At 45.9% G+C, this 16,911-nt stretch overlaps 1 protein-coding gene across 1 annotated transcript in view; it reads right to left on the reverse strand.

The window, feature by feature from the left end:
• LOC123770532 (glutamyl aminopeptidase) overlaps nt 1–16,911 on the reverse strand; it is a 140,271-nt gene that overhangs the window by 41,912 nt on the left and 81,448 nt on the right. Inside the window, exons 15-19 of the mRNA XM_069324492.1 lie at nt 12,003–12,076; nt 5,945–6,077; nt 5,537–5,682; nt 3,255–3,368; nt 3,026–3,134 (exon numbers count right to left, since the gene is read on the reverse strand). Of these exons, the coding sequence (XP_069180593.1) occupies nt 3,026–3,134; nt 3,255–3,368; nt 5,537–5,682; nt 5,945–6,077; nt 12,003–12,076 (576 nt within the window). The remainder of the gene's footprint in view (nt 1–3,025; nt 3,135–3,254; nt 3,369–5,536; nt 5,683–5,944; nt 6,078–12,002; nt 12,077–16,911) is intronic.

Below are 16,911 nucleotides of genomic sequence, written 5' to 3' on the forward strand. Positions count from 1 at the left end.
GAATACTATAGGACATGTACTAAAATGTGCACCAATGTCTGCCCACTCTCTGTATATCCCACATGGCATCCTGACCTCACCGTGTGGGCGCTCACCCATGCTGGAGGCTCACTGTTCTCGTGACCTCGCTCGTGACAGCCATGGCCTTTCCTCGACTCAAAGAGTTTCCCCATTCTGGTTATTTTATCTCAGATATTTACTGTTACTGGCTTTATAAACACTGCAAATTGACTTCCAGATGGATACTAATCAAGAACAGAGCCAATCCATGACGAAAGCATTGAAAGAAACATGTATAGGGAAAAGTTATTGAGGTTTCGTCCAAAGTATAGAAAAGTGAGACATATGTTCTATATGCAAATATCCCTTTACAGCATTCTATCACAAACCAAATTTGATACCAAATTGAACAACATAGCATGAAAACTGAGGTGAGAAAGCTGAAAAGAGAATAAACATTGGAATGGTGAGCTCTCAGGCAACACTCGGGCTACCTTGCAGTGCACAGCAGGTCTGAAGTATAGAAAAATGAGACTTGTGTGTTCTTATATGCACATAATCCTTTAGAGCATTCTATTGCAAGCAATTTGACACCAAATTGAATGACATAGCACAAAAATTGTCAAAGCTAAAAACCAGCATTGAATGTAATGAAACGCCATTTTCTGGGCGAGACCTGGAGGCTCCCAGGTCTCCCTAGGGGAGCCGGTCGGCCGAGCGGACAGCACGCTGGACTTGTGATCCTGTGGTCCTGGGTTCAATCCCAGGCTCCAATGAGAAACAATGGGCAGAGTTTCTTTCACCCTATGCCCCTGTTACCTAGCAGTAAAATAGGTACCTGGGTGTTAGTCAGCTGTCATGGGCTGCTTCCTGGGGGTGGAGGCATGGTCGAGGACTGGGCCGCGGGGACACTAAAAAGCACCGAAATCATCTCAAGATAACCTCAAGATAACCTCCCCGGAGCTATCCAGGGAAAGCCATTTTCGACGCGCCATGGCCTTGGTGGCTGGGGATGTACTTTGGGTTGACTGGTTTCCCTTTTATTCTGTTCGAAAGATTTGGGTCTCTCAGGTTGTCCGCTGGGTCCTTCCGTCCGGCCCGACTGCGGTTTATCCTCATGCCCGTGACGTATGCTTGCTGTGTTGGCGATTGCCTCACAGGTTTGTCCCTCTTGTGTTATCTTGGGTAAGTAGCCCTGGGGAGCTGATGGGGCTCCCTTCCCAGAAAACCAGCTTTGAATGTAATGAAATACTATTTTCTGGGTGAGACACGGAGGCTCTTTGGCAACCCTCCCTCCCTCCCTCCAGTCGGCATCTTTTTTGCATGTTTTGATATCCAGCCTCAGAACTACAGGGTGGATAGCTGGCATGAGGGTCTGGGGCTCCCCCCTCCTCAGGGGGGAGGGGGGGGGGTTGTGCAGACAGCGGAGCAGCAATGTGGTGACGTCATGCTTGTTTTCATTTGGGGAGTTCTGTCCACTAGTTCGGCTTTCAGTAGCAATATTTTCACCAGAATAGGGGTTTGTTTTGGGGTGTTTACCTTTCTGGGAGCCTCACCTGGTCGATAGCAAACAAAGAATGCTTCCAACTACACGGGGGTTTCTATAGGCCATTGCTCCTCATGCCTCTCTGAGGGGGGCCAGGTTCTGGCTCGTGGTCCCCGGTAGGCCTAGAACTCCATGCACATTGATTGATGCCAAAGTCTAATATATCCATATCAGCCTGGATAGCTCCAGGTAGCCGATGGAGCTCCCCCCAGAAAGAGAATAAACATTTGTGGGTGGTGGCGAGTTCACGTGCACTGCTCGGGTTACCTTGAAGTGCACGGCGGGTCGCCCGCATGGGCAACAAAAGTGTTAATATTGATAAATGCAAGACCTTACATCTTGCACAACAATCCACGTCACAATTTCCAAATTGACATCATTACTTTACAACAGATAGATGAAGAAAAAGACCTTGGAGTCAGAGTTCATCATTCACTAAAAGTTGCATAACAAGTGGGAGCAGTAGTAAAAAAAAAGTGAACCAAACCCTAGGAATAATTAAGCGTACCTTTACTGTCAAGGAAAAGATAGCAGTCATTCAATTGTACAAGTTTCTGGTGTGCCCCACCTGGATTATTGCATACAGGCATGGAGACCTCATCTACAGAAAGATGGCTGCTCTAGAGAAGGTGCAACACCGGGCAACAAAAATTATCGGAGCTTAGTCATCTCTCGTATCAGTAATGGTCGAGGGCCACTGGGCTAACAACACTGTCAACCAGGCATGACAGGGCAGAGCTCATCAAAACCTTTAAAATACTGTACTGAACAATTTAGAGGATGCCAGTCTGGACAATTTCTTCAAAAGGTCAGATGCAACACGAATGCGGAGCAATGGGTTCAAGCTCAACAAACCACAATGTAGGACAGAAAACAGGAGATGCTTTTTCACCCGTATGGTCATAAATCCATGGAACCGCCTACCCACCAAAACTGTAAACTCCAAAACTCTGCTGGGTTTTAAAATGCAGCTGGAAATGATCAGGGCACATGGGGGGGGGGGGACCTTTGACAAGTTGCTGGTTTCCTGTCCTCATCGAGGCTACTAGTGTTGGTGGTCCTCAGGTACAGATACAGGGAGATACACGCTCCGGGTTGATACAGGGAGGGTTGGTGGCCCTCAGGTACAGATACAGGGAGATACACGCTCCGGGTTGATACAGGGAGGGTTGGTGGCCCTCAGGTACAGATACAGGGAGATACACGCTCCAGGTTGATACAGGGAGGGTTGGTGGCCCTCAGGTACAGATACAGGGAGATACACGCTCCGGGTTGATACAGGGAGGGTTGGTGGCCCTCAGGTACAGATACAGGGAGATACACGCTCCGGGTTGATACAGGGAGGGTTGGTGGCCCTCAGGGAGATACACACTCAGTACTAGTAGTAATGATGACTGTCACCACTGTCACGTACAAGCTCAGTACTGGTAGTGATGATGACTAATGAATTACCAGTGAATTTACACTTATTTTAGTTACCTGAGAAAGCTTTTCTGCTGTTGAAAAGTATTTGGATATGCAGGGGATGAGTTGTCCAAGGTAGCGGTCATTGAGGCTATAACGATCAACCAACCACTTCCAATTTGACCTAAAAGGAAAGATAAAGAATTTAAACATCAGTTAAGGTCAAACTCAGTGTTGTTAATAATGTTATCAATATTTCCTACCTTGAAAAGCCATGTTACACTTGTAATCATGTTTTACTCACCTAACCCAATCCCAGACCAAGTCTGTACCAGCAGGATTGCTTGAGATATATTGTAACACGTGCAAGAAATTTTGACTACGTACATTCTTCATATCTTGGGCCAGTTCTATGTACCTTTAAATCAGAGAAAATACATTGGAATTAGAAACTTTATTTGCAACAACTTATTCCAATCATTACAGTTATAGCTGGACTGAAGTTAAATCTAACTTACATTTTTATATATAAATTGAATAACATTCAGCGTATGGTGTATATAACAGTAAAACTAAGTGTATTTTACCATAGGCTAAACATATACAGTACCATAAAATTAGGATGACAACAACACTTTTTGAAGGAAGAACTAGTACAGTATAAACTAATTATGTCATGAGATTATAGGCAAGTGCACTTCCTCAGCATTTTACAAGCACTAATGGCAAGTGTCAAATACAATAAGTGCTTTCTGAATACTGTAGTTGTTTGCCAGTTTTTCAAAGCTTCGTTTTTCTGTGAACCTTTCAGCTGTCTGAAAAACTGCACTAACTTTCTGGAGGTTTTCTTTGGTGAGGTGGCAAATTGTTATCTGCTTTCTGTGCCTCTGTGAGTAGGCCGGTTCTGCCTCTGGTCCCTGGTAGGACCAGCAGAATTAACCACAGCTGATCTGACCTATTAGTATGAAGCAATCTTTGGAAGATAGCTGAGGATACTTAGAGGGAGATACAGTACTGCCGAGGATACTTAGAGAGAGCTACAGTACTGCCGAGGATACTTAGAGAGAGCTACAGTACTGCTGAGGATACTTAGAGAGAGCTACAGCACTGCTGAGGATAATTAGAGAGAGCTACAGCACTGCTGAGGATAATTAGAGAGCGCTACAGCACTGCTGAGGATAATTAGAGAGAGCTACAGCACTGCTGAGGATAATTAGAGAGAGCTACAGCACTGCTGAGGATAATTATAGAGAGCTACAGCACTGCTGAGGATAATTAGAGAGAGCTACAGCACTGCTGAGGATAATTAGAGAGCGCTACAGCACTGCTGAGGATAATTAGAGAGAGCTACAGTACTGCTGAGGATAATTAGAGAGAGCTACAGCACTGCTGAGGATAATTAGAGAGAGCTACAGCACTGCTGAGGATAATTAGAGAGAGCTACAGCACTGCTGAGGATAATTAGAGAGCGCTACAGCACTGCTGAGGATAATTAGAGAGAGCTACAGCACTGCTGAGGATAATTAGAGAGAGCTACAGCACTGCTGAGGATAATTATAGAGAGCTACAGCACTGCTGAGGATAATTAGAGAGAGCTACAGCACTGCTGAGGATAATTAGAGAGCGCTACAGCACTGCTGAGGATAATTAGAGAGAGCTACAGTACTGCTGAGGATAATTAGAGAGAGCTACAGCACTGCTGAGGATAATTAGAGAGAGCTACAGCACTGCTGAGGATAATTAGAGAGAGCTACTGCACTGCTGAGGATAATTAGAGAGAGCTACAGCACTGCTGAGGATAATTAGAGAGAGCTACAGCACTGCTGAGGATAATCAGAGAGAGCTACAGTACTGCTGAGGATAATCAGAGAGAGCTACAGTACTGCTGAGGATAATTAGAGAGAGCTACAGCACTGCTGAGGATAATTAGAGAGAGCTACAGCACTGCTGAGGATAATCAGAGAGAGCTACAGTACTGCTGAGGATAATTAGAGAGAGCTACAGTACTGCTGAGGATAATTAGAGAGAGCTACAGTACTGCTGAGGATAATTAGAGAGAGCTACAGTACTGCTGAGGATAATTAGAGAGAGCTACAGCACTGCTGAGGATGATTAGAGAGAGCTACAGCACTGCTGAGGATAATTAGAGAGAGCTACTGCACTGCTGAGGATAATTAGAGAGAGCTACAGCACTGCTGAGGATAATTAGAGAGAGCTACAGCACTGCTGAGGATAATTAGAGAGAGCTACTGCACTGCTGAGGATAATTAGAGAGAGCTACAGCACTGCTGAGGATAATTAGAGAGAGCTACAGTACTGCTGAGGATAATTAGAGAGAGCTACAGCACTGCTGATGATAATTAGAGAGAGCTACAGCACTGCTGAGGATAATTAGAGAGAGATGCAGCACTGCTGAGGATAATTAGAGAGAGATGCAGCACTGCTGAGGATAATTAGAGAGAGATGCAGCACTGCTGAGACAATATATGTTTGTAGGACACAAACAAAAGCCTGTCAGAAGAAAAATCACACAGTATCTGTACTGGAGAGACTGAATGAGAGTACTTCTCAAGAAAATACTTTTACCTCTGTAAGATGGTTGTATCTTGAACATTTGCGAGACCATAATACAAGTTATCAAGCTGTGTGGCACTCTGCTCCACCAGCGCACGCTGCCACACTACCTCCCAGTTCTCCTCAGTCCCAGCGTCCACAATGCCCCACCGATACACCTTCCTCACAATAACAACACACGGCTATTAATCGATAGAAGGCTTGGGGGGATTTAAAGCTAAATAGAGCAATATTAATAAAATCCAGGTGTAGTGAACTAAGAAAGGAAAATATACAAGACAGAGGAAACAAATCACCAAATTATTAAAAAAAAATTGCAATCATTGCACTTTTCCTCGCTAAAGTTAACTAGTTTTTGCAACATTTCTTAACATTAATAGCACATTTATTGTTAATTTTGGGAAACATGAGGGTCCTCACCTGTCTACAAGTGCCTGGAGCAAGGGAGTATTGAGCGTCAACAATCCATCTTTGAAGCTCTGTCGCTGCTTCCTTAAGACACAACTTATCCCCACTTGCACACGCCAATGACACAACATCAATTCGTAGTAACCTGCAAGTCAATGAGAAAATGCATGAAAAGGTTAGGAAATAATACAATTGTACTGAAGCTATACATAGTTTTAATGCACAATGATAACACAAGCCTATGACGTATCTATGAGAAATACATTGAGGCCATATGATGGAAATGAACCACCATGTGCCTGGGGTGTCCGAATCATTGATGCGTGTGCCTGGGGTGTCCCCATCATTGGTGCGTGTGCCTGGGGTGTCCAAATCACTGGTGTATGTGCCTGGGTGTCCCCATCACTGGTGAGTGTGCTTGGGGAGTTCCCCATCACCGGCGAGTGTGCTTGGGGCGTCCCCATCACTGGTGTGTGTGCCTGGGTGTCCCCATCACTGGTGTGTGTGCCTGGGTGTCCCCATCACTGGTGCGTGTGCCTGGGGTGTCCCCATCACCGGTGAGTGTGCTTGGGGAGTTCCCCATCACCGGTGAGTGTGCTTGGGGCGTCCCTATCACCGGTGAGTGTGCCTGGGGTGACCCCATCACCATTGAGTGTGCCTGGGGTGTCCCCATCACTGGTGTGTGTGCCTGGGGTGACCCCACCACTGGTGTGTGTGCCTGGGGTGACCCCACCACTGGTGTGTGTGCCTGGGTGTCCCCACCACTGGTGAGTGTGCCTGGGGTGACCCCATCACTGATGTGTGTGCCTGGGTGTCCCCACCACTGGTGTGTGTGCCTGGGGTGTCTCCATCACTGGTGTGTGTGCCTGGGTGTCCCCATCACTGGTGTGTGTGCCTGGGGTGTCCCCATCACTGGTGTGTGTGCCTGGGGTGTCCCCACCACTGGTGTGTGTGCCTGGGTGTCCCCACCACTGGTGTGTGTGCCTGGGTGTCCCCACCACTGGTAATTACCTAAGTAATTACCTAAGTGTAGTTACAGGATGAGAGCTACGCTCGTGGTGTCCCGTCTTCCCAGCACTCTTTGTCATATAACGCTTTGAAACTACTGGCGGTCTTTGCCTCCACCACCTTCTCACTTAACTTGTTCCAACCGTCTACCACTCTATTTGCGAAGGTGAATTTTCTTATATTTCTTCGGCATCTGTGTTTAGCTAGTTTAAATCTATGGCCTCTTGTTCTTGAAGTTCCAGGTCTCAGGAAGTCTTCCCTGTCGATTTTATCAATTCCTGTTACTATTTTGTACGTAGTGATCATATCACCTCTTTTTCTTCTGTCTTCTAGTTTTGGCATATTTAATGCTTCTAACCTCTCCTCGTAGCTCTTGCCCTTCAGTTCTGGGAGCCACTTAGTAGCATGTCTTTGCACCTTTTCCAGTTTGTTGATGTGCTTCTTAAGATATGGGCACCACACAACAGCTGCATATTCTAGCTTTGGCCTAACAAAAGTCATGAACAACTTCTTTAGTATATCGCCATCCATGTATTTAAATGCAATTCTGAAGTTAGAAAGCATTGCATAGGCTCCTTGCACAATATTCTTAATGTGGTCCTCAGGTGATAGTTTTCTATCTAGAACCACTCCTAGATCTCTTTCTTTATCAGAATTCTTTAAAGATTTCTCACATAATATATAGGTTGTGTGGGGTCTATGTTCTCCTATTCCACATTCCATAACATGACATTTATTAACATTAAATTCCATTTGCCAAGTGGTGCTCCATATACTTATTTTGTCCAGGTCTTCTTGAAGGGCATGACAATCATCTAAATTTCTTATCCTTCCTATTATCTTAGCATCATCAGCAAACATGTTCATATAATTCTGTATACCAACTGGTAGATCATTTATGTACACAATAAACATCACTGGTGTGTGTGCCTGGGTGTCCCCACCACTGGTGTGTGTGCCTGGGGTGTCTCCATCACTGGTGTGTGTGCCTGGGGTGTCCCCACCACTGGTGTGTGTGCCTGGGGTGTCCCCATCACTGGTGTGTGTGCCTGGGGTGTCCCCATCACTGGTGTGTGTGCCTGGGGTGTCCCCATCACTGGTGTGTGTGCCTGGGGTGTCCCCACCACTGGTGTGTGTGCCTGGGGTGTCCCCATCACTGGTGTGTGTGCCTGGGGTGTCCCCATCACTGGTGTGTGTGCCTGGGGTGTCCCCACCACTGGTGTGTGTGCCTGGGTGTCCCCACCACTGGTGTGTGTGCCTGGGGTGTCCCCATCACTGGTGTGTGTGCCTGGGGTGTCCCCATCACTGGTGTGTGTGCCTGGGGTGTCCCCATCACTGATGTGTGTGCCTGGGTGTCCCCACCACTGGTAATTACCTAAGTGTAGTTACAGGATGAGAGCTACGCTCGTGGTGTCCCGTCTTCCCAGCACTCTGTCATATAACGCTTTGAAACTACTGACGGTCTTGGCCTCCACCACCTTCTCACTTAACTTGTTCCAACCGTCTACCACTCTATTTGCGAAGGTGAATTTTCTTATATTTCTTCGGCATCTGTGTTTAGCTAGTTTAAATCTATGACCTCTTGTTCTTGAAGTGCCAGGTCTCAGGAAATCTTCCCTGTCGATTTTATCAATTCCTGTTACTATTTTGTATGTAGTGATCATATCACCTCTTTTTCTTCTGTCTTCTAGTTTTGGCATGTTTAATGCTTCCAACCTCTCCTCGTAGCTCTTGCCCTTCAGTTCTGGGAGCCACTTAGTAGCATGTCTTTGCACTTTTTCCAGTTTGTTGATGTGCTTCTTAAGATATGGGCACCACACAACAGCTGCATATTCTAGCTTTGGCCTAACAAAAGTCATGAACAATTTCTTTAGTATATCGCCATCCATGTATTTAAATGCAATTCTGAAGTTAGAAAGCATTGCATAGGCTCCTTGCACAATATTCTTTATGTGGTCCTCAGGTGATAGTTTTCTATCTAGAACCACCCCTAGATCTCTTTCTTTATCAGAATTCTTTAAAGATTTCTCACATAATATATAGGTTGTATGGGGTCTATGTTCTCCAATTCCACATTCCATAACATGACATTTATTAACATTAAATTCCATTTGCCAGGTGGTGCTCCATATACTTATTTTGTCCAGGTCTTCTTGAAGGGCATGACAATCATCTAAATTTCTTATCCTTCCTATTATCTTAGCATCATCAGCAAACATGTTCATATAATTCTGTATACCAACTGGTAGATCATTTATGTACACAATAAACATCACTGGTGCAAGAACTGAACCCTGTGGTACTCCACTTGTGACATTTCTCCATTCCGATACATTGCCTCTGATTACTGCCCTCATTTTTCTATCAGTCAGAAAAATTTTCATCCATGATAGAAGCTTACCTGTCACCCCTCCAATATTTTCCAGTTTCCAGAACAACCTCTTATGTGGAACTCTGTCGAAAGCCTTTTTTAGGTCCAGATAGATGCAGTCAACCCAACCATCTCTTTCCTGTAATATCTCTGTGGCTCGATCATAGAAACTGAGTAAATTCGATACACAGGATCTTCCAGATCGAAAACCATACTGTCTGTCTGATATTATATCATTTCTCTCCAGGTGTTCTACCCATTTAGTTTTGATTAGCTTTTCCAATACTTTCACTATTACACTTGTCAATGATACAGGTCTATAATTGAGGGGGTCTTCCCTGCTGCCACTTTTGTAGATTGGAACTATGTTAGCCTGTTTCCACACGTCTGCTACGATTCCTGTACACAGGGATGCCTGAAAGATCAGGTGAAGTGGAATGCTGAGCTCAGATGCACATTCTCTCAGAACCCATGGTGAAACGCCATCTGGGCCAGCTGCTTTGTTCCTCCCGAGCTCCTTTAGCATATTTTCCACTTCATCTCTAGACACCTCTATCCGCTCTATGTTGTTCTCTGGAATTCTTATTGTGTCTGGTTCTCTGAAGATTTCATTTTGTACAAACACACTTTGGAACTTTTCATTTAATGTTTCACACATTTCCTTTTCATTTTCCGTGAATCTGTTTCCCATTTTCAACCTCTGGATATTATCCTTTACCTGCAATTTGTTGTTTATGAATTTGTAGAATAGGCCCGGTTCTGTTTTACATTTATCTGCTATCCCTTTTTCAAAATTTCTTTCTGCCTCTCTCCTTACTGCTGTATAGTTGTTTCTCGCATCTTTGTATCGCTGGTATGTTTGGGGGTTTGGCCTCTTCCTATACTGATTCCATTTTTGTGTCTTTTGGTCTCTTGCCCTCTCTCAATTTCTGTCGAACCAATCCTGTTTTCTGGCCCTGCATCTCTGTTTTGGTATGAATGTTTGTGTGCCTTCCTCGTATAGTTTAAAAAATTTGGCATACATTTCATTTACTTCCCTGCCTAGCAACAATTCTGTCCAATTACACTCATTAAAAAAATTTCGAAGTTCCCCATAGTTGCCTCTCCTTAAATCGAGTTTATCAACTGTTTCAATGTCCCCATTTTCTTCTAGATGATATCTTAAAGCATATTTAATGTCTAACAGGACGTGATCACTCTTTCCCAAGGGAGGAAGGTACTGGATGTCAAAAATCTCTTCTTTCCTGGTGAATACTAGATCCAGTACTGACGGTACATCTCCTTCCCTCATTCTTGTGGCTTGCTTTATGTGTTGATACAAGAATGTCTCCAGAATGAGGTTCACAAATCTGCATGTCCAAAAGTCCTCCGTTCTTGCTTCATAGGCCTCCCAGTCTATTGCTCTAAAGTTGAAGTCACCCAGTATCAACAGTCGTGATTTATCTTTATCTGCTTGTACAATAATATCTCTCATGACCATTATGAGGCCCTCTCGTTTGTCATCCAGTTCTTCCTTTGTCCATGTGTTGCTTGCTGGTGGGCTGTAGGTATTTACAATTATCAGCTTATCATCCTGATTCCAGACCTGCAATGCCATTATGTCAATATCTCGAGGGTTTTCAAATATTAACTCTCTTACCTTCAGGTGTTTTTTCACCAGTACAGCCACTCCTCCTCCCTTCCTAGTTTTCCTGTCACGTCTCCAAACTGAGTAGCCTCTTGGGAATATGACTTCATTTATTATATTTTCTTCAAGTTTCGTCTCTGATAATGCAACAATATCTGGGACCCTAAGCTGGATTATATCTTGCAACTCCAAAGTTTTTGACCTCACTCCATCTATGTTGGTATATACAATGACTATAATGATGCTATGATAAATATGATAATGATATTTTATTACTCGAAAAAAACATTAGAATTCAGGAGCACCGTGGGAGGCCTGTTAGCCAATACTAGACTGAGTCTGTTTAAATTTATTCCTTCTCACTTACATAGTTATACAATCTATTCTAGAAACCTGTTAAACAACCGGTTTCAGTAATGCCAGCTGGCAGCCCATCCCACTTATCCACGAGCCTGTTTCCAAACCAAAATCATTTTATTACAACAGCAGCTGGCAACAGTAAACGAAGTGTTGCCGTACCACACAGTACACAACTCATCTCATACTGTTAATCATTCAACACCCCTACATGCAACAAGACAACTGTTAACACATTCATTGCTTCTATACCCAATATGAGAACTGTGAACACATTCATTGTTCCTATACCCAACAAGAGAACTGTTAATACATTCATTGTTCCTATACCTAACATGAGAACTGTTAATACATTCATTGTTCCTATACCCAACATGAGAACTGTTAATACATTCATTGTTCCTATACCCAACATGAGAACTGTTAATACATTCATTGTTCCTATACCCAACAAGAGAACTTAATATATTCATTGTTCCTATACCCAACAAGAGAACTGTTAATATATTCATTGCTTCTATACCCAACATGAGAACTGTTAATACATTCATTGCTTCTATACCCAACAAGAGAACTTAATATATTCAACACTGCTATACCCAACAACAAAGTTGTCTTGTTGGGTATAGAAGTGTTGAATGTATTAAGAGTTCCCTTAACACTTTCAACACTGTTATTCCCAACAAGAGAACTGTATATACACTTACTTCTGCAAATGATCTCCAGCATCTGTCCAGCCTAGAGCAGTATATATAGGCTTCACCAGGTCCAACACGTAATGCTGTAAAAAACATGCCTTATATTTGTATATTAAAGAAATATTGAATAATTCTTAACGAGTTAATATTTTATTAACAGTTCATAATCTTCATAATCATGTAAAAAAACAGCGCTGAATGTAATGAAATGCCATTTTCTGGGCAAGTCCCATCGGCTTCCTGGAGCTATCGGACTGATATCAGTTATATTAGTCTTGGGCTTCAGTCATACGGAGAGCCAGAACCACGAGCCTAACCTAACCTTGCGTACCAGAACCTGGTTTCCTTAAAGAGGTGAAGGGAGCAATGGCCTATGAAAACTCTCCTCTGAGAGTATATTCTTGTCTGCCATCGACCAGGGTTAGGCACCCAGAAGGGAAGGCGCCCCAAAACAGACCTCAACTGGTAGAAAATTGTAACCCAAGACCGAACAGAGCCCAAGAACTTCCCCCTAAGAAAAACAAGGTAACAAGCAAATGACCAACCCTACATGCCGCTCATTCATGCCGCCTCCCCACCCCTCAACACACATCTGGAGGGGAAGGGGGAGGTCCGTGCCCCACTGAGCCAGCCGCTAGATCACCAGTTCGGCGACTGATCAAACGGAAACAAAAAGCAACGAACGAAGGGAGGGAGGGTGCCAGGGAGCCTCTGGGCCTCACCCAGAAAATGGCGTTTCACTACACTCAACTGTGGTTTTCTGAGGGGAGCCCCGTCAGCTACCTGGAGCTATAAGCATAAAGATAAGTAAAAGAGGGACTTACCTGGGAGGTGGCAGCACTGCGTGCCTCAAGACGAAAACGGGACAACTGGCGGCAACCGACGCCCCAAGGCCACACAAGTCCGCTCAGGGCCCAGAACATTAACGAGATAACAGGCAGCCAGGACCCCATTCAAATGCCAAAGCCCTCCGTGCCCCAATGTCAGCCCAAGATACGTTTCCAAAAACAGCAGTGAGAGCCGTAAACTTCTAAACATCATGGGCACGAGGGCAGACCACAGACTGGGCTAGACTTGATAACCTTGCAGACGACCTGACAGACCAGTGCCCAGGAACAGGGAACGAGGGATATCGGATCAACCCAAACCCCGTCCCCCGGACACAAAACATGATGCACCCCCGGCCTGACCAACCAAGCATCAATAGCCAACGGACCCCTCTGGAAGCCCACCATCTCATTCTTCGCCAGAAAAGAAGGAGACGGCTGCATATGAACAAAACAACCACCAGAACCAAAAGAGCAGAAACCCCCTGCATCAGAGGAGAGCATGAAGCTCACCAACCCAACCCCCAGAGGCCAAAGCCAACAGAAACAAAGCCCACTGAAAGCAAGCGTGAACTGAAGGGGCCACCACAAACAAAGGGAGAAGAGAGAAAAGAGCACCCGATCCAAAGACCAGGATGGCTCAGGCAGCGCATAAGCAGGCCTGAGGTGGAAAAACGCTTGAGAAAGTTTACAGATGGAGCAGAAGTGACACCCACCCCCCAATGCTAGCTGGAGCTGCTCCGCCAGCACCGCACGATAAGAGACAACAGTATCCGGCATCAGATGCCGGTCCTGAAAAAGCCAAGAGAGGAAGAACAAAATAACACAATCAAAAACAGAAGACAACCGACAAAGAGAAAGGAAATGGCAAAAAGAATGCCAAGAGACTTCATACTGTTGCTGGCAAAGAAGTCTGGATGTGGGACACCATGAGAGCAGACACCTGATGACTAGACCAGTGATAATACACACAAGCATAAAAATACCAGATGCAAAGAGTGAAAGAGTAGACCAAACCAGCAAGGTACCATACAGGTCCGATCTGCTGGAAAGAGGTGGAGACGCGGAAAACACCCTGGTTCAAACATCGAGCAGGCATCGCCTGAAACAAAGGCTGGGCTGGCTACCATGGGGCCAGAAAGAGAACTCTTCCCTGATAGAACTGCAGCCAAGCCAGAACTCAAAGCACCAGATGTACCAGGGGAAGGAAGTACAGGTACCCCCACCCCAACCAGTCCGGCCAAATAGCGTCGGCCTTGACCACTTTGCAGTCAGAAAGGGTGCCACATACACTGGGAGATGCCGCGACCACACTGACGAGAAGAGGTTCACCTCCGGGGCCCTGAACGTCTGGCAAAGCCAACTGAAGGAGTCGGCGCCAACCGTCCATTCCGTAGACAGAGGAATGAACAGAGACAGGCTGTCCGCCAGGACATTTGGACACTTCCCGACGTGAACCGCACGGAGAGGGCGAACCACACAGAGCTAAACCCCAAGAACTCAGCAGAAGAGCCACTTGAAGCTACCAGCCCCAAAGACCCAAGGACCAAAGAGACCCACCGCGTTCAGGCAATGAACCACCAGGGTGCAAGTTTGAATGGAACCGGATCATAGAGCCTCGAGCTAGCCGAATCTGTCACAGCGAAAGCCACAACGCTGCAAACACCTGCACCGTGCTGTGAGCCCGACAGAATGACTGAGCCCACCGCCACTGGTCGGCTTGGTGAGCACTGGTCACAAAGCGCCAGCCAAGAGACAACGCGTCCGTGAACACATCGAGCGAGGGTTCTGGAAGGCGCCAAGGCACTGAACCTTAAAAAAAACTGAAGAGGAAGCCGAAAATGCAGCAACCGATGCAAGGCACCCGGGGGATGAACCCAGCAATCGCGAGAGCAGTGGAAGGGACGGCTCCGAATGAACTAGAACAAACGCCGAAGCCAAACCTGACCTAGCGGGTAAACCAGCACGACGAAGGTCAAACTCCTGCACAGCTGCTCGAGCAACTGCCAAGTGACCTGGGACCTCCCTCAAGAACAGCCAAAGCGGGAAGGCAGCCAGAGAATGCCGCAGGAGGAAGAGACACGGACACCATCTAAGAATCCCAAACTAAGGTCCAGCCAAGTCTGAACCCAGGACAGAATCAACTGGGACATCTGCCAAACTATCAGGAACCCGAACCCAGCATGCTGGGAATGAACCATAACCCAGCAAAGCAGAGCTGGCGACTGGCAGGGAGCCGACACCAGCCAGCCATCGAGACAGGCTGCCAGCCAGGAAAACACTGGAACGGAGGATCGCAACCAATGAGAGTAGAAGCCGAGAGGAAGAAAACCTTCAAAGGACAAATCTGAAAAACTCAAGGGCACCCAGAAACAAACCCAGGGGAAGCCCTGGGTTCGTTAAAGTCCAAGCCAAGCTTAAAGACAAGTCATGCCCGGCCCAAGGCCAGGCTTGACTTGTGAGAGCTTGGTCCACCAGGCTGTTGCTTGGAGCGGCCCACAGGCCTACATACCCACCACAGCCCGGTTAGTCCGGCACTTTATTTAGAAAACAATCTAGGTTTCTCTTGAAGATGTCCACGGTTGTTTTGGCAATATTTCTTATGCTCGCTGGGAGGACGTTGAACAAACCGTGGACCTCTGATGTTTATACAGTGTTCTCTGATTATGCCTATGGCACCCCTGCTCTTCACTGATTCTATTTTGCATTTTCTTCCATATTGTTCACTCCAGTACATTGTTATTTTACTGTGTAGATTTGGCCCTGGCCCACCAGTATTTTCCATGTGTATATTATTTGGCATCTCTCTCGTCTCCTTTCTAGTGAGTACATTTGGAGAGCTTCCCAACTAAACCCAGCCCCGACTCCAAAACCCTCAGACTTTATGTTTGGGCGACAGCAGCAGGGAAGGGGGGGGAGAGGAGCAGGGCGAACCACACCAACTGGGGAAGGACTCGAGGGTGCGGACTTGACCAAGGCCGAAGCAACCAACACTATCAAGTCTGGGACCCTAAAACCAAAATGGGGCAGTCCCGGGGCATTCAAGCAGGGGACCAACCTAGAGCGTTGCAATAACCTAAACCTACCATGCAATGTGACAGCCACTTGACCCCTTAAAAACTTCCGAAGAAGAATGGATAATCTGGAGAACGAGCGGGGAACAAGACCCGTACGACTTCGGCTTGCTGGTATCGTCGACCCAACAAGCAGCATGATGGAGGCAAAGCAGGTGATTGTCACCCTGAGACAAGGGCAGCTAACAACCCACAAACTCGCACAAGGCAAGATGGGACTTAGAAGACATATCCATGGTTACCTGAGCGCCGACAAGGGGGGTTTCCAGGGCCTGCAGGGAAGCCCAGGTACTGGTGCTGCCAAGCCGGTTGAACCCCATGTATGTACCAGGCAAACTGATCCCAGTGAAGGGAGCTGATTAATATGCAATGATTAGAAATGCTTTGACTCCTAATAATTAAAAGGTACTATCTACAATGAAAACTGATTAAATCTCAGTTGTGACACAGCAGGGACATAGGTGGAGTCCAATCTCTACAACAGTCTGGAAACAGCTTGAGTTAGTGATCCTTGGAAACACGTGAGTATATAACAGTCACACGCTTCCTCAGTGGTGTTACACAAATGCTGCAATAATTAACTTCCATAATTTCCACTCCAAACTAGTATTTACACACATAAATGCAATATCTAAATGATTGGAGGGGTAAAAGTAGCACATACATGGAGTTTATTTTTTCGCCTGCAGCGTCACGACATGGCACCTATATTATTATTAGAGCTCAAAATAATAATACAAAAGGGTAAAAATGCCTGCCGAACTGTGTCCGTGATTCTGGTAAGCGGTGTCCTCAATCTGAAGCCGATGATGTACGGATGCTTGCTAGATTGTAAGATGTGTAAGGACCGCTTCGGAACACTGTGCTGCCAGTAGATCCAATATGGAGAGAGTCCTCCTTCCCTCCCGGGGGACGCGCATGTGCAATAGCTCCCAGTGGGGCCCCGAGCTTAAATGTTTTTCATTAAATTTTAAATAGGGAAGGTGGTGTTTATGACGAATATTTTTTTTTTTTTTT

The sequence above is a fragment of the Procambarus clarkii genome, chromosome 14 (genome assembly GCF_040958095.1).
Source record: "Procambarus clarkii isolate CNS0578487 chromosome 14, FALCON_Pclarkii_2.0, whole genome shotgun sequence".
Lineage (NCBI taxonomy): Eukaryota > Metazoa > Arthropoda > Malacostraca > Decapoda > Cambaridae > Procambarus > Procambarus clarkii.